At 32.4% G+C, this 19,277-nt stretch overlaps 1 protein-coding gene across 1 annotated transcript in view; it reads right to left on the reverse strand.

Annotated features, from left to right (window-relative positions):
* Window positions 1-19,277, reverse strand: part of LOC142336587 (uncharacterized) — a 64,734-nt gene that overhangs the window by 36,977 nt on the left and 8,480 nt on the right. Inside the window, exon 2 of the mRNA XM_075385496.1 lies at window positions 1,975-2,113. Within this exon, the coding sequence (XP_075241611.1) occupies window positions 1,975-2,113 (139 nt within the window). The remainder of the gene's footprint in view (window positions 1-1,974; window positions 2,114-19,277) is intronic.

Genomic DNA, 19,277 nt, shown 5'->3' on the forward strand with positions numbered 1-19,277 from the left:
AATTGTTTGATTTTTATATTTGTCTGTATTTGAAGTTTTCTGTTGACATGTATGACAAATTCTGTTAAATAGCAGCTTTCAGTGGCCTCCTTGAGGGAAAAAACATATTTAAATATATCATGCACACCATCATTCATAAATTTACAGCTGATATATTTTCATGACTTTGTTATTTTTTGGTTTGCTTCTTTTGTTTTTTTTCGTTTTTTTCTGTTACCCAGTCGTAAATAATACTGGTCAGGTATCACTTATCTGGCATTGAGGTAAGGCATATTTGAGTGAAGTTAATTGTTTTTTAAATTTATGGTTTTAAAGGCTACGACGCCAGTTTTTTGCCAAATGAATTTTTTTCCGGTTCTGTCTTTTTGCGTTCCTTATTGTAAACCTATCACATTTTTTATTTGGAACAAGTCTCAATGATTTTCAATGGAGGAAAGATATGGCCCTATTTAATGATTTCAATTGATAGCTGATGGTTTTAATGAAAAAATATTGTTTTCAAAGATTTTCTTGAATTTGCATCTTCTGCATTTTTTTGCCATTTTTTGTTAAATGCCTATTTTTGTTTTTTAAGGTTCCATTATCACAGTTTGACGACGAAAAAAGCGCAGTTGAACATATATAAATTTTTCAGCGAAATGATTATGGTTATAGCGGGTATGACACCTGTTTTTCGATTTTTTTTTTCTTTTCGGATTCTTGTCTGTATTTGACGATTATTTTGTTAACATATGATAGTTTCTGATAAATAAATGGTACCATGGGCTTTCTACGAAATAATAAATAAATCTGTTTGATGAGTTTTTAATATTATTAATTAATATGTTTTAAGTAACTATTTTTAAAAAAGTTTTTCAAAACTCTCGGTCTATCCTTCTTGGTCTACTTTATACCTAATGTTATTATATACAGGTCACATAACACGTTGCTGACATACAAGGAAAGGACAATGTAACATAGCTAACAATTTGAATGAAGTCATTATGGTTTTAACGGCTACGACAATGGTTTTTCGAAAAAAAATTTTCTTTTGATTTTTTTGTCTGTATTTGACGCCTTTTTGTGAATGGAGGACACATTCTGATTTTAAAAAATCTGAATGTCCTCAATTAGAGAAATATAAAAAATCCTATATTTGTTTTTGATTTATAGCTAATGATTTTCATGACCTTCAAATTAATTGTTTTTCGAAAAAATACAAACGTTGTTTATAATTCTGCTCTTTTACTTTCGGCTTGTTAGTCTCTTTAATTAGTGGTCACATATCACTTTATTGGCGTTCAGAAAACGCGCAATCAAAGATTTCCTATTCTTCTGGTAACGATTTTTGTCACAACGGCTTCGACATCGTTTTCTTTCAAAATTTTTGGGAGTTTTTGTTTTTAATTTCCGTTTTTGTTGTTTCGTTTGCAGTCGTATGAAAAAATATTAATTTTGACAGGTCCCAATGTCTTATCTAATGGAGTTATAAATGATCATATTACAACTGATCATTGATTTCAGTTTATATCTGATGGTTTCCATCACTTTGGAATCAATTTTTTTTCAAAAATGTGAGCTTTATTTTCAAGTTAGCCGCTTTTGCTACTTTGTTTCTCTTTGTTACCGAGTCATCTTAAGGACTGGTTCCATATTATTTCTAGTGATAAGAAATGAAATACTAATTTTTGAATTGCGGTTTTATCTGATAATATTTAGTCTGTGTTTTTTTTCTATAAATATAAATCGAGTGTTGGATTTTTTTTTGTTGTTATTTGATTCTGCTCTTTGTCTTGTCTCGTTTTCTTAAAAATGGCAAACCTCCACAGCCCTCTAAAATGGCGTTTTTGAAATAAAATTCCACTGAGTTTTACACAATTTTTCAGCGTCTAAATACGTTCACTCTATAGTTGGATCAATTATCTGCTCATTTATTGCTGGTGTTCAGTTTTGTCGCGGTCTACTGAAAATAGAGTTCGATTGTACATTACTAACCCTCCGGTAATTGTCAGTTCCGATACTATTGGCTGTGCATTAGCATCCTCAGGACACAAAACTGGTGCCATGACAGGTAGACCAGGGAATACGGGTGTGGCCACAGCCTCTGGCACCGGGATTGTCTCAACCAACATTTCTTAAAAAGTTCAAATGAAGTTCATGTCAATTTATTTTTTCAAAAATTATTAGATAGAATTCATATTATGTAGTGTATTCTATATTATTCGGAAGGTATGGAAAAAATTTTTTAGAAGGAAAAAGTTTTAGCTCAAAAAAAGTATCGAATTGAACAATAAATATTACTAGGAGCCAGCAAAATTTCCTTGCTGAAAAAGGCATCCAAAAAAGGATTAGAATTCCGATAATTGAAATAAGCAGAATCTACTAGTCAGTCACTTTTTGAACTTCACTTGGGATTATTCCGATACTACATTAAGTTTTTTCGCTACTGCGTTCCAAACGGCCTCTAATCAGGCTCAAGTGCGCTCGAAACAGCCGCTGATCAGACTCAAGTGCGCTCGAAACAGCCGCTGATCAGACTCAAGTGCGCTCGAAAATGCCTCTCGTCAGATTCTAGTGTTCTCAAATGGCCTCTGATCAGATTCAAGTGCGCTCGAAGCAGCCTCTGATCAGATCTTCCGGACCGATTTGACCTCTGATCTCACCCAAATCAGACCATATTGCAGACTATTGTGGCTGCATAGACCCTGTATTTGCCGTCTGGGATCACACGGGTGTGCGTTCGAGTGGGTCTGATTCTAGCTCAAATTGGGTCTACACCTAAACCTAGGTTGATATCTCTTTTTTCTGCAAGTAGATATAGCTTGCTTCTACAAGCTGGGTAGAAGGAAGCAATATCTTCTTACAGAAAAAGTTATTCAAAATTGGATTAGACTTCCAATAATTGAAAAAAAGCAGAATATCCTACAAAAACTTATTCCACTGGAAAAAATAGGAATTTTTAAATGTTATTTGTTTTCAAACACGACAAGGCACGGAGCCTTAAGCTCAAACAGTATAACAGGAAATAGTGTTTCCATTTTATATCTGCTTTGACTAGCGAAGTTTAACTAACTCAAGGGAGGTAGACATAATTTCACCAATTCAAAAAAGAAACAAACCCAGAGCAATGTGCGCTACCGAAGTCAGCAATGATCAGACCATCCAGACAAAAATCGGTTTTGATCAGACAGACATTAGTCCGCCACTGGGGGTGTCAGACCAACTTGAGTCGCGCACTGGTGGTGCCACACCAACTTGAGTCGCACACTTGGAGCGCCAAACCGGTTTCAGTTGCGTATTGGGATGCCAGACGAATTTATATGGGGGTACCTCGACTGACACTTTTAAATGTTGAGGTAGCAGAAATTTTGGCACAGTTTATTCTTTTCGGAAAAATACAGGTCATTTTATGTATATAGTTTTTGCGATCTTCAATGATAATAATGGTTCCAAACAAAGAAAAAAACTTCAGCTCACCAACAAAAAGCAAAACGTAGTCTTTAGGGTGGTCTCTGATGTTAATCAAGTTAAATGGGGACGCGTTCTTTAAAAACACAATGCTCTCTCAAGACTCTAGAAATGTTCCTGATCATACTGTACAGACACTGGAAGGGCTCTGTTCAGGCTATCCAGTTCATACCACAAAACTATCCAGACCCTAGTCCACGCTATGATCACACCATCCAGACCCTAGTCAGGGCTCTGATCTGAGTATAAAGACCTCAAATAGAGCTTGATCAGTCCGTGCAGACTCCATATGCGGTCATGATGAGACGATCCAGATCGTAGATAGTGCTGCCAGACTCTATGGAAAGGCTGCAGTTTGCCCCCGTGCGCGGTTCAAGCCGGGCTTTTCAGGGCTCGTTTGGATCACACAGGTAATCCTGGGCGCATAAACGGGAAATATCAACTTACTTAATTTTTCCGACCCACTTTTAGTGAGAAGGCGGAACAATGCATTGTGAGTGGTATTACGACAAATCCCGCCAAGCGTAGAGTACAGAATTTTAGCCCACATATAACATCAAACTTTGATTTTGTTCATTTTAGGGCCGTTTTTGGATCACATTTAATGATTGCTCACAAAATTCGTTTGTTTCCGTAAAATTTTTGAGTTTTAATAGCCATGTATATAATAAACGTTTATTAGACCAATAAAATCCTTAAATTTAGGAACTGAACATATTTGGATTTGAATATAGATTTTTCGGTTTTAAGAACGATTTTTTTTCACGTCGTCCTTTGATCTCTTTTTTCGCCTTTTTTCTCGTTAATTTCAGGCAAAGTTTACTACAATTAAAACGTTGCAAGTGTTTTGAAGGTGCATAGATATCACTGTTTTAATTTATCAGTGGGCAATCAATTGTTTTTTATACCTCAACACCATGGTTTTCGATTGAAAAATTTTTAAGACTTAATGATTTTTGGCCGTTATTTGTTCTTCATGTAACTCAGTCTCAATTATAGGCTTGTCGAAATTAGTTGAACGCTAGTTAAAAGCACTTAACCTGGAGCTATCGCCAAGTCAATTTCATTTGTGGGCAAGTCTAATTTCAAGGGTGATTTCATTACTGATTCTGAACTTTGATCATGTCATTTTTTACACTTGCCAGTCAAAATCCAAGTTTAGGCTAACACATGGCAGTCAAAATTCAAGTATTGGCTGAGACTTGGCAAATCTAAATCCTAGACTTGGCAGGTCCTAAATAGATCCAAAAAACGCCAGAATTAGACAAAGAGAGGTCCAGAGAATGCCAAAATTGGCCGAAAAAATGTCGAGTAGTGCTAAAAAAAATTGATATTCCTGGATACCCTGCTGTCAGTTAATATCAGAGGTTATCAGTTTTCAGTTGCCCCGTGAAAGTGCATGAAAATTAATGTAAAAATCGTGGCACGTTACAAGCTTTTTTGGGATCCAAAAGTTTCGTTCGAAAAATATTGAGAAGTTGATTTTGACTTGGTAATCAACTTCTAAGTGTTATCCAAGTGTTAGACTTGTAAGACTTGTATTTAGACCTGCCCATTACTGGGAAATGCAATAAGACTTTAATTTAGACTTGAAAAGTGCTAATAGACTTGGAGTTGGGTCCGCAAGGAGTGTCAAAAAATCCAATCGACAAAAAAATAGTCAATTTTACACCAGTAATGTCTGCCAATGCAAGCGATTTAGAACCCTACAAATATTGTTTACTATTTTTCAATAAAGTTTGCTCTCAAAATATGTGAGTGATAATAATTAATGTTTGTATAATAATAATAATAATAATAATAATAATAATAATAATAATAATAATAATAATAATAATAATAATAATAATAATAATAATAATAATAATAATAATAATAATAATAATAATAATAATAATAATAATAATAATAATAATAATAATAATAATAATAATAATAATAATAATAATAATAATAATAATAATAATAATAATAATAATAATAATAATAATAATAATAATAATAATAATAATAATAATAATAATAATAATAATAATAATAATAATAATAATAATAATAATAATAATAATAATAATAATAATAATAATAATAATAATAATAATAATAATAATAATAATAATAATACTAAAAATAAAAATAATAATAATAATAATAATAATAATAATAATAATAATAATAATAATAATAATAATAATAATAATAATAATAATAATAATAATAATAATAATAATAATAATAATAATAATAATAATAATAATAATAATAATAATAATAATAATAATAATAATAATAATAATAATAATAATAATAATAATAATAATAATAATAATAATAATAATAATAATACTAAAAATAAAAATAAAAATAATAATAATAATAATAATAATAATAATAATAATAATAATAATAATAATAATAATAATAATAATAATAATAATAATAATAATAATAATAATAATAATAATAATAATAATAATAATAATAATAATAATAATAATAATAATAATAATAATAATAATAATAATAATAATAATAATAATAATAATAATAATAATAATAATAATAATAATAATAATAATAATAATAATAATAATAATAATAATAATAATAATAATAATAATAATAATAATAATAATAATAATAATAATAATAATAATAATAATTGTTGTATACGATTCGCTTATTAATGAAAAGAGCAAGAGTTAATCTTGAATTTCAACAACTAATCTCTGAACGCATTAAAGCAGAACTGCAACGGAGTGCTTTCGTACTTGTTGGTCAAGACACAGTACCAGTTATACTTTGTGGTTAACAGTTAACAGAAATGTCAATCACAATCATCAATCTATGTACAATGCGTGGTCACCAAATGGTGAGGTGTTAACATGTAGAGAAGTACGTACGACAACAAATGAGTTTGCTCTCTGGATGGAGATTATACCATAAGATAAATATGTATATAGTTTAAGAGTGTTTATATTAATACTTGGTATACTTGGTTGTGTTTTGTGGATTCCTCCACCACACTCCCCCTTCGTCGAATCTTTGGCTGACTAGTCAAAGAGTTTGTCGAGGGCGGCGAAATCCTCTGTGTTGAGGGATGAGATGGAGCTTGTTGTTAGGCTTTCGCCATTGTCCTCCTCCATGTGTATTAAATCAATAGGTTCGTCGGCCTTTTCTCTTTCCTCCGGTATGTCTGGTTGTGCTTCGATGTTGTGATGTTTTGTGTGTTTGATTGTTTCCTTGTTTTGTGTTTGTGCCGGATAATTGTCTTGGGATGTAGTGTCGGAGTTGGTATCGGTTGTCCAAACAGTATGTACCAGTTGGTTACTGTTTTCGTTCTCGCAATTGTTGTTGGTTGGTGCGTTGTGTTTTACCAATTGGTAATCATTTGTGCTGGTCGTCGCGTAATCCTGAGTTGTTGTCATGGTTTTAGTTATTGGGTCTACAGGGGTCGACTGGTGTGCTGGATTAATGGATATGATGTCTTGGCTTAGTCTTGTGTGGTTAGCTGGGGTGATTGAGATTATTTTTTCGTCGTTGTTCTGTTGTTTCTTTGGTGAGTGGGTGATGCGGTGGATGATTTTATCTATCTTTTTGTTTACTTGTTCTTGGGACTTTTTCCTCCCTGGTGTTGACATGAAGGCTGTTGGGTCATCTGAGGTAAATATCTTTATCGGGCTGCCTTGTGAGGAGTCGGAGATTAGGTTAATAACTTCGATAGATTTGTTTTGTTCTAACTTTGAAGTATCCATTTGGATTCTTGGGGAGTTGGAAAATTTGCGCTGGCGCTCTTTTGCCTTGTTAAGTTTCGATTGGGCTATAGCCGCTTCTTTTGATTTTCTGTCAAAATCGCTTTTGGGTTTTGTTGATCTTTTTGTGGGCTGCTGTTTTCTTTTTCGTTGAGGTGGGTTTCGGTTGTTTGGTCCGGGGATGTCGAGTTGGTGGGATGGTCCAGGTTGCGAGTAGAAGTGGGCTTCGTTTATGTTGGTTGGTTCTTCTGGTCTATCCAGTTGGTCTTTCTGCTTGGACTGTTTGAATTGTTTCTTTTGTTTGATGGCTTTTTTCTTAATGTTCTGCAGCGTAGATTGGTCCGAGGAGTCATCTCCCTCGATTGTTGGTTGGAATTGTATGTCCAGTTGAGGTTCAGAATCTGACTCGAGATTCCAGATTGTGTCGGCTTTCAGCATCGGTTGTTTTAGTCCTCTTCGTTTATCTATTTTGATGCATGGTTGGCAATTCTGTGTGAGAGTTACTATCTCTCTATGGATTCTTGGGAACCATATCATATTTGCTAAGTGCATCATTCCTGATTGGCCTGGGTGATTGCGGTGAATGGAGTTCATGATTAGTTTACGTAGTTGTGTAGGTATATACATTTTCCCGTCATAGATTATGCAGCCAGCTGATGTCGTGCTCAGATCTCGTTTTAGGGAGTGCCAGTATCTGCTGAAGTGTTTGAGTGAGTCCCAGTTTTTATCTTCTATGATTTGTAGTAAATTTTTGCTATGTGGGTCGTTTCGTGTAGCTTCGGCGATGAAATTTTCTCCGAATACTCGATGTAGTTGTTTTAGGTAGTTGGGAGTGTTTTGGTAGTCTAGTTCTGGGATTGGGTTGAATTCCTCTTTTTCTTCTAGTGGTTGGCGTCCTTGCCCAATGTTAGATGTTTCGTCTGTCTATGTGGCAATTGTATTTGTTCCCAGTGGGTTTGTCATCATTTGTGTTTTCGTTGTGTTTGGTGCTCGGTATCGTTTTTTGATTGGGACTTGGAATGTTTCTACTTGTGGGTTTTTCCTTGTCGTAACGTGTGTTTTGTTGCTAAATAAAGGGTTAATTGAGTTGTAAGATCTACTAGATAACGATGTTGATAAAGGATTTGTTATAGGATGAATAGAAGATTTGTATAAATAATTTCTGATAATTCGATTTGTATTTGTAGAATTTTGTGTTAAATTTGAATTAATTGAATTGTTTAATGTGTTAGGAGGCAACTGTATTATAGCGTGTAAATGGCGAAAAGCGTTCTGTTTCTGTTTGCTTGGATTGGACTGGTTTGTGACGTCATTTAGTTCATTCTGTTTTCTAGCAATCTGATTGGTTAATTTTCTCTGCGTTGTCTGTAGTGTATAATGTGTTGCTTCTATGGTGTTTATTACGTGATTTTCGTCGAAGTTTTCACCAACTGTTTGTGTCATTGGATGGCGGCTTAAATAGTCCGCAAATCCCATGTTTTTCCCCGCGATGTGTTCAACTTGAAAGTGGAATGGTAGTAATCGGTCTACCCATCTAGTTAATCTACTTTGGTATGTTTTGTTGCCTCTATTGTTTTTTAGGGCGGAGAGTAGAGCTTGGTGGTCCGTTTGGAGAGTGAAATGTGATCCGTATAGATAGTACTTAAAGTGTTCGAGTGACCAAACTACGGCCAGTAGTTCTAGTTCGTTTATGCTATATCTTTGTTCATTTTTGTTAAGGAATCTGCTGGAGTATGCTATTGGTTGCCATATGTTGTTTTGTCTTTGTTCGAGGCACGCGCCTAAGCCTTCTTTGCTGGCATCACATTTTACTCGTGTGTGGCAGTTAATGTCGAAATGTTTTTGTTCGACGATAGTTTTAATTGCTTGTTTTATTTTGTTAAATGCACTGGTGTGTATTTCTTCCAATTCTAATTTTTTGGGTGTTTTATTTGTTGGTTTTGTTAATAGTGGTCTTAGCGGTGCGCTTAATGCTGCTAGATTTGGTATGAATTTTACCAAGTGGTGTATGCTGCCCATAAATGATCTTAGTTGTTTCAGCGTTTTTGGGTTCTCCAGTTGGATGATTGCGTCTGTTTTTCGTTTAGTTGGGGTAATGCCTTCCGAATTTATTTTGTATCCTAGCCAGGTAATCTCTGTTAGGCCAAATTCGCATTTGTGAAGGCTTATTGCAAGATTTTCTTGGTCTAGTCTTTTTAGTGCTTTGTCTATTTCGTTTTCATGTTTTTCTATTCTTCCTTTTGTTATTGTTATTATGTCATCAAGGAATGCATTTGTTGAGTCTAATCCGTCTAATGTCGTATCCATCATTTTCTGGAATGTTGCTGGTAGGTCTGTCAGGCCTTAGAAGCCATTTAGGAATCTGTAAGTGCCCGTAGCGTTGCCGCCTAGTATATTGAAATTGCAGTGTTTTTGTGTTTCGGGGTGTAGGGGGAGTTAGCTATAAGCGTATTTGAGATCTATTTTGCTAAAGTATAGCGTCCCCTCTGCTGTTTTGAGTTTAGAAATTTTCATAGCTTTTTTATCCATTAGGTGGTCTATGCTTTGCATTTGATATTTGTGTATTGCGTCGTTGAGTATTTTTGAGTCTAATGCGATTTTGATGGAGTGATCTGCTTTGACACTTATTACTACTGGGCTTATGAAATATTCGTCTAAACATGATGTTAGTTTTTTAATTTGTTTGTCTTCGATTAATTTTTTAAGTTCGTGTTCTACTTTTTCTACTAGGTTTAGTGGGATTCGTCTACCCTTGTGTTTTGTTGGGTTGATTTCGCTTTTGAATGTTGATTTTGCTACATGATTTTGTGATCTACCTAGTCTTGTGCATAGGTGTGGGTACTTTTGGAGTATCCATTTGGATATTCTTAAATGGGTGTTTGTTATGTTGAGTAAATTTCTCTCACCTTCTTTTTGTTGTGTTCCCATTGTGAGGCGGAGGCCTAGTTTGTTCATGATGTCTCTTCCCATAATATTTATTGTATTGGTGTCTACCAATAGGATTGTGCAGTTTTTTGCATTTGATGTTCCTGACGTTATGTCCACGTGGATTGTGCCGATTATATTTATTTTGTTGTCGTTGAAACATCTGAATTCGCCCAGGGATTTATCCAGATGTTGGATCTTTGTCTTGTTATCTACTAGTAGGTTTTTTGCCGTCTGGATGTTCATGAAACTCCTGGGGCTTCCTGTATCGGCTAACCAATAGGTTTGTTTTTTGTTGGTGTATGTTTTCAGCCAAAATTCCTCCCTTCAAGTCTTGTTGATGTCGCTGACTTTTTCATTTGTAAATTTAACTGAATGGATGAAATTTGTTGTGTTTTGCCAGTCTTCCATCATTTCCCGAATGTAGCAGGTTGATTCCGGGTCGATTGTTTCTTCAGTTGAATTGTGTATATCCTCCTGTTCTTCTTCATTTATGTTTCTCATTTTCTGTGATGTTTTTCTTTGAACCAATTGGTTATTCTTTTGTTGTTGTTGGTAGCCCGAATATGTTTGTTGTCCGGAGTAGTTTTGATGTCTGCGTTGTTGTGGGTTGTATTGTGGTCGTGGTGGCATCTCTTTTTTGCGGGGCAAACGTTTAAGTGTCCAGGGAGAAATTTGTTGCCACAGCGGCGGCAGTCTTGGATTTTTTCCTGATTGTGGGGTTGGGAGAATTGGGACCTTGTTCTGTCGTTTTATGTACTGAATTTTTTCGAACCATGAGTTTGCTTGTAGTGTATTTGTATAAGTGTTTCTCATTTTCTGTTGGCTTTCTTGTCCTCGTTCTCGTGCTAGTGCATATTGTAGTGTCTCTGATGGTGTTCGTGCCTCTGATAATAAATCCATTTGGATTTGCTGGTTGTTCATTCCTTGTATGAAGATGCTCTTGACAAGGCTTTCCTCCATGTGTTCCCAGTTGCAGACTGATGCGTGTTTTTTGATTCGTGAGTGGAATATTTCTAGTGATTCGCCTTCTTTTTGTCGGCATCGGAAGAATTGATATCTGTCAAATGTTTCATTCCTTGTTTGTATGAATGATTCTCTGAGTTGTTCTAGTGCGTCCGTGGTCCCTTGTCTTCTATGTCTTTGCATGAGTTTTGCCAATCGGTACGTCTTTTGACGTTTCTTTGTTCTCTTTGCCTTCTTTCGGCGGTTGGTTCATCAGATAGTGCTGGTTCGTAGTGTGGCTCTGTTGGGTAATCAAGATCTTCATTTTCGGGTCTTGGTTGGAGTAGCTTGTCAACTTGTATATTTTCTTTTACCATGATTGCTAGTTTTACTGTAGCTAGCCATTTTTCCCATTCTATTTCGGGTTGGTGACCTTTGTCCCAAAAAAAATTTACTCCTAATGGAGAACGAGCCATAGTTGACTGTACCATGTTGTATACGATTCGCTTATTAATGAAAAGAGCAAGAGTTAATCTTGAATTTCAACAACTATTCTCGGAACGCGTTAAAGCAGAACTGCAACGGAGTGCTTTCGCACTTGTTGGTCAAGACACAGTACCAGTTATACTGTGTGGTTAACAGTTAACAGAAATGTCAATCACAATCATCAATCTAAGTACAATGCGTTGTCACCAATTGGTGAGGTGTTAACATGTAGAGAAGTACGTACGACAACAAATGAGTTTGTTCTCCGGATGGAGATTATACCATAAGATAAATATGTATATAGTTTAAGAGTGTTTATATTAATACTTGGTATACTTGGTTGCGTTTTGTGGATTCCTCCACCACAATAATAGTAATAATAATAATAATAATAATAATAATAATAATAATAATAATAATAATAATAATAATAATAATAATAATAATAATAATAATAATAATAATAATAATAATAATAATAATAATAATAATAATAATAGTAATAATAATAATAATAATAATAATAATAATAATAATAATAATAATAATAATAATAATAATAATAATAATAATAATAATAATAATAATAATAATAATAATAATAATAATAATAATAATAATAATAATAATAATAATAATAATAATAATAATAATAATAATAATAATAATAATAATAATAATAATAGTAATAAAAATAATAATAATAATAATAATAATAATAATAATAATAATAATAATAATAATAATAATAACAACAACAAAAACAATAATAATAATAATAATAATAATAATAATAATAATAATAATAATAATAATAATAATAATAATAATAATAATAATAATAATAATAATATTTTATACATTGCTATAATCAATCTTCACACTAAATAAAATTACTTTTATCCTAACGATAATGTGGTAAACTGTTGATAAAACAAAATTGAGTTAACGTTGATATTAACATTTCGTGAACATGCGTTAAGGTAACATTTACCTTAACCTTGTTGAGATAAAAATTACATTAATTTTCTCTGACTTCATTTTGTTTTGTCCTTGCTTTCTTGATTACTTTTCTGCTGGTCATACATTAACAAAACTAATTTTAAAACTCATTTTTTGTGCACTAACATTAAAAATAAAGTCCTTGCTAAAATCAATTTTTTTTTCTTTTTTGCATTAGTATTTAAAATGTGAAATTCATTTAAACTGTAGAGATGAACAATAAATAAATTAATTGCGTTTCTTTAACGTATTTGCCGGTGTCCTGTTGACGAGTTTTTAATTTCCACAGTTTCTAGTTTCCACAAAATTTTCGCCGTAAAAAAGCTTTCGATGAGCATCAGGTCAAATGTTGCGAAAGGTATTATTTTTTCCTAAAGATATTTTAATCGCTAGCCTGAGTTGAATTTTCGCATTGTCTCATCGCATTCATTACTCATCGTACATTGTTTCAATTTTTTTCTTAAATTATTTAAATTTGCCATTACCTTGATTGCTAGATTTTCAATGCTAAAGCCGTCAACCTTTTTCCCTCCGTACCTAACCTTCAGAGATCATCAGTACTGAATCAGAACAATTTAAGAGAAATTTAGGTTTTCAGTACTGAATCAGAGATAATTCAGAACGAATTCTGAATTTCTCTGATTCAGAGAAAAATTCAGAATCAAGTTTCTCTGAAAATCTCTGAATCAGAGCAAAATCAGAATAACAATTTCTGAATCAACTCTGATTCAGAACAAAAATCAGAATTTTTTTAAAGCAGCAAAACAAACAAAATTGGTAAAAAAACTGGCTCCGAAATTGGTCTTTGCAACAATAGCAGTGATAAATCTAGGCATCTTGAGTTTTTTTGCACTTTTTAGAATATAAATATTAGCTATGATTCTGATCATTTATTACAACATCTGCTGCATATCTGAGCACCTGGTTCTATGATGCATTTAGAGACCCTATACTAACCAAGAATCTACAAAGATTTTGGTCAGAATGTGTTTCTTTGAGAGAAAAAACTGTCATTATAGAAAAATAGTTCGCGACTTTCTTTATAATCACTTATATAAAAAGTCTTATATAAAAAGTCTGTTAAAGTAAATTATTTGATTTTCTGGATTTTTATGTAAACTAAACCGTATGGCCTCTCCGTACCTAATCTGCAAAAACGGCAAAAAACACATATGAGAAAAAAAGCTGTCTTTATTTAAGTAATTTGCATTTGCAACAAAGAATTTTTCAATTTTTCAAACAATTTTTAGATGAATACTCGTCACAAAATGTAAACCTTTTCGACGGTAGAGGTAAAAATATCCACAAAAATTTTGACTGAATTCTATAGTCGAAAGTGGAAAAAGAATCGTAAAATAAGGGGAAAAAATCTTTGTCACACAATTCCAAAAAACTCATTTTTTTTGAATTTTGATTCTTCAGATATTAGACTTATTATGCAGTATCCAACGAGTGATAGCCATAGAAGAACCTGAGAAAATTCCTATCCAAACAAACAGAAAAGTTTTTTACACTTCAAAGCTTACAAAAAAAATTCCAGTTCCTGACATTCATTCATAAGAGGTAATAATTTGTGTCCATGTCAACAATTAAACTCAGTGCAATAAGCACACCATTATTAAAAATTCTTGTTTGCGTAGGTCAAACATGATTGTTATGAGTCTTTGCCGACAACTTTTTCTTTTTGACTTTTTCGTCAAAGTTTGACGAACGTCATATTTTGCCAAAATATACAAAACATCTTAGCCTTCATAGCGAGGTGGGAATTTTTTCTCACCTCTCCAAGAAGACTGGCTGTGACCAGGAAAGCCAAGACGAACCAAAATTACACCCAGAAATTTAATGAAAATGCAGTGTCACGTTGTTTCACGTCAGTGTCGGTGATTTGCTGCATCGCTTGCAGCCCAAAACATGGGGTATTAATATGTCTTTTTCTGATATCTTCTAAAGTACTTGACCAAATTGGAAGGGCAAGGTCGAATTTTGTTGCCAATGAACTGTTCTTGTTTGTCCTGTTACATGGTCTCTGTAACCAGGAGGGTTAAAAAGTTGTTTTTTGTCAAATTTTCAAAAAGTTGGTATTTTAGGTCATCTTGGCGGACTCAAAAACCGGTACCCCAAAATAGCCAAGTAACTGTACATATATAGGTTCCTTAGATTCCTCAGATAGTGGGGAGTATACCCATATATATTTTCAATGTGGTTTTATGGAGTTCAATGGTTCAATTTTTGATCTGTGTGCGCCGAGCCTCGATTTTGGGCCATTTTTTGGCTATTTCCGCGGTGACGTAGACAAGTTGAAATTTTTGGGGTCACCACTATAAATTATAGTGTTTTAGATTGCCCAGTTAATGGGGAGTATCACTATATACATAGTGTACCACTCTTTCACACGTTTTAATGGTGTAATTGAAAGACCATCGGAATTCGTTCAACAACTCCAAAATTAAATTTTTTATGTTCTATTCCGAGAAAAGTATATCGAAGCATTCTGAACTACCACTAAAACGGAAATTATGGTCAAACGATTCACAAACTGAGCTCTTAGATCACTGAGAAGTGACTTTTCTGGGCAATTACGTACAAGTAGGAGGGCATTATAATTTGTTCTGGTTAGCAAAACTTATCGAAACAGAATTTTTATTTTGCAAAATTATGTAACTCAGATACGACACTAGTTCAGGCTGTGTTAATTGGAGATACCATGTCATCTGCCTAGAGTTAACAAAGAGCTTGGGGAATTTTTTTGATAAATCTAGAGATTTGAAAAAAAATCTGAAGCAGAAAAAATTTGAACAATGAAACAATTATGTATAGATTAGTTGAACCAAAATTTTTTAAAAAATATCACAAGAAGTATGCGTTTATTCGAAAAAAGTTGTCATTATTTAAAGAAGTTGCAATTTTCTCTATAATCAATTTTTTATAATAGGTTTTACTGGTATTGTGAAATATTGCTTTTTTCCGGCGTTTTTGGTTTAGAACTAGTTGTATGGGCCAAGTGAATTGTGAATCTGCAAAGGTTTTGGTCAGAATATGATTATTTGAGAAAAAATTGTCATTATTTAAAGGAGTTGCAATTTTCTCTATAATCGTTTTTAAATATAGGTGTTATTGGTACGTTGAAAAATTGCTTTTTTCCGGTATTTTTGATCTAGAAACAGTTTTATGGGCTATGTGAACTGTCTACAAAAGAAACGGCCAGAATGCGGTTGTTTGAAAAAAGTTGTCATTATTTAAATAAGTTGCAATTTTCTCTATAATCAGTGTGAACTGTGTGAACTGTGAATCTGCAAAAGAATTGGCCAGAATACGTTTGTTTGAAAATAAGTTGTCATTATTTAAAGAAGTTGCAATTTTCTCTATAATCGATTTTAAAAATAGGTTCTATTGGTACGTTGAAAAATTGCTTTTTTCCGGTATTTTTGATCAAGAACCAGTTTTTTGGGCCATATGAACTGTCTACAAAAGAAATGGCCAGAATGCGTTTGTTTAAAAAAGTTGTCATTATTTAAATAAGTTGCAATTTTCTCTATAATCAGTTTTAAAATAGGTTTTAATTGTATTGTGATATAGTGCTTTTTTTCGGTATTTTTGATTTAGAACAATTTGTATGGGCTATTTGAACTGTGAATCTGCAAAAGATTTGGTCAGCATATGATCATTGAAAAAAGTTGTCATTATTTAAAGAAGTTGCAATTTTCTCTATAATCGTTCTTAGAAATAGGTTTTACTGGATTGTGAAATATTGCTGTTTTGCGGCATTTTTGGTTTAGAACCAGTTGTGTGGGCTATGTGAACTGTGAATCTGCATAAGATTTGGTCAGTATATGATTGTTTGAAAAAAAGTTGTCAGTATTTAAAGAAGTTGCAATTTTCTCTATAATTAAAATCAGTTTTAAAATAGATTTTACTGGTACTTTGAAATATTGCTTTTTTCCGGCATTTTTGGCATAGAACCAGTTGTATGGGATATGTGAACTGTGAATCTGCAAAAGATTTGGTCAGAATGTATTTATTTGAAAAAAAGTTAACATCATATAAAGAAGTTGCAATTTTCTATATATTCAGTTTTAAAATAGGTTTTATTGGTATTGTGATATAGTGCTTTTCTCCGGTATTTTTGGTTTAGATCTAGTTGTGTAGGCTATGTGAACTGTGAATCTGCAAAAGAAATGGCCAGAGTACGCTTATTTGAAAAAAGATTTCATTATAAAAAGAAGTTGCAATTCTCGCTTTAATCCGTTTTAAAAATAGGTCTTGTTGGCATTGTGAAATAATGCAATTTTCCGGGATTTTTGGTTCAGAACCAGTTGTATTGTCTCTGTGAACTGTGAATATGCAAAATATATGGCCAGAATACGTTTATTTGAAAATAAGTTGTCATTAATTAAAGAAGTTGCAATTTTCTCTATAATCGATTTTAAAAATAGGTTTTATTGGTACGTTGAAATATTGCTTTTTTCCGGCATTTTTGGATTAGAACCAGTTGTATGGGATATTTGAACTGTGAATCAGCAAAAGATTTGGTCAGAATGTATTTTTTTGAAAAATAGTTAACTTTATATAAAGAAGCTACAATTTTCTATATATTCAGTTTTAAAATAGGTTTATTGGTATTGTGATATAGTGCTTTTTTCCTGTATTTTTGGTTTAGAAATAGTTGTATAGGCTATGTGAACTGTGAATCTGCAAAAGAAATGGCCAGAATACGCTTATTTGAAAAAAAAATTTCATTATATAAAGAAGTTGCAATTCTCGCTTTAATCCCTTTTAAAATTAGATCTTGTTGGCATTGTGAAATAATGCAATTTTCGGGATTTTTGGTTTAGAAACTAATGTATGGACTATGTGAACTGTGAATCTGCAAAAGAAATGGTCAGAATACGCTTATTTGAAAAAAGTTGTCATTATATAAAGAAGTTGCAATTTTCTCTTCAATCCGTTTTAAAATTAGGTCTTGTTGGCATTGTGAAATAATGCAATTTTTCGGGATTTTTGGTTTAGAACCAGTTGTATGGTCTCTGTGAACTGTGAATCTGCAAAAAAAATGGCTAGAATACTTTTATTTGAAAATAAGTTGTCATTATTTAAAGAAGTTGCAATTTTCTCTATAATCGATTTTAAAAATTGGTTCTATTGGTACGTTGAAAAATTGCTTTTTTCCGGTATTTTTGATCTAGAACCAGTTTTTTGGGCCATATGAACTGTCTACAAAAGAAATGGCCAGAATGCGTTTGTTTAAAAAAGTTGTCATTATTTAAATAAGTTGCAATTTTCTCTAAAATCAGTTTTAAAATAGGTTTTATTTGTGTTGTGATATAGTGCTATTTTTCGGTATTTTCGATTTAGAACCATTTGTATGGGCTATTTGAACTGTGAATCTGCAAAAGATTTGGTCAGCATATGATCATTGAAAAAAGTTGTCATTATTTAAAGAAGTTGCAATTTTCTCTATAATCGTTCTTAGAAATAGGTTTTACTGGATTGTGAAATATTGCAGTTTTCCGGCATTTTTGGTTTTGAACCAGTTGTGTGGGCTATGTGAACTGTGAATCTGCATAAGATTTGGTCAGAATATGATTGTTTGAAAAAAAGTTTTCATTATTTAAAGAAGTTGCAATTTTCTCTATAATTAAAATCAGTTTTAAAATAGGTTTTACTGGTACTTTGAAATATTACTTTTTTCCGGCATTTTTGGCATAGGACCAGTTGTATGGGATATGTGAACTGTGAATCTGCGAAAGATTTGGTCAGAATGTATTTATTTGAAAAAAAGTTAACATTATATAAAGAAGTTGCAATTTTCTATATATTCAGTTTTAAAATAGGTTTTATTGGTATTGTGATATAGTGCTTTTCTCCGGTATTTTTGGTTTAGAACTAGTTGTGTAGGCTATGTGAACTGTGAATCTGCAAAAGAAATGGCCAGAATAAGCTTATTTGAAAAAAGATTTCATTATAAAAAGAAGTTGCAATTCTCGCTTTAATCCGTTTTAAAAATAGGTCTTGTTGGCATTGTGAAATAATGCAATTTTCCGGGATTTTTTGTTTAGAACCAGTTGTATGGTCTCTGTGAACTGTGAATATGCAAAAGATATGGCCAGAATACGTTTATTTGAAAATAAGTTGTCATTAATTAAAGAAGTTGCAATTTTCTCTATAATCGATTTTAAAAATAGGTTTTATTGGTACGTTGAAATATTGCTTTTTTCCGGCATTTTTGGATTAGAACCAGTTGTATGGGATATGTGAACTGTAAATCTGCAAAAGATTTGGTCAGAATGTATTTGTTTGAAAAAAAGTTAACTTTATATAAAGAAGCTTCAATTTTCTATATATTCAGTTTTAAAATAGGTTTTATTGGTATTGTGATATAGTGTTTTTTTCCTGTATTTTTGGTTTAGAAATAGTTGTATAGGCTGTGTGAACTGTGAATCTGCAAAAGAAATGGCCAGAATACGCTTATTTGAAAAAAAATTCATTATATAAAGAAGTTGCAATTCTCGCTTTAATCCCTTTTAAAATTAGATCTTGTGGGCATTGTGAAATAATGCAATTTTCGGGATTTTTGGTTTAGAAACTAATGTATGGACTATGTGAACTGTGAATCTGCAAAAGAAATGGTCAGAATACGCTTATTTTAAAAAAGTTGTCATTATATAAAGAAGTTGCAATTTTTTCTTCAATCCGTTTTAAAATTAGGTCTTGTTGGCATTG

The sequence above is a fragment of the Convolutriloba macropyga genome, chromosome 3 (assembly GCF_964194025.1).
Source record: "Convolutriloba macropyga chromosome 3, txConMacr16.3, whole genome shotgun sequence".
NCBI classification, from domain to species: domain Eukaryota; kingdom Metazoa; phylum Xenacoelomorpha; order Acoela; family Convolutidae; genus Convolutriloba; species Convolutriloba macropyga.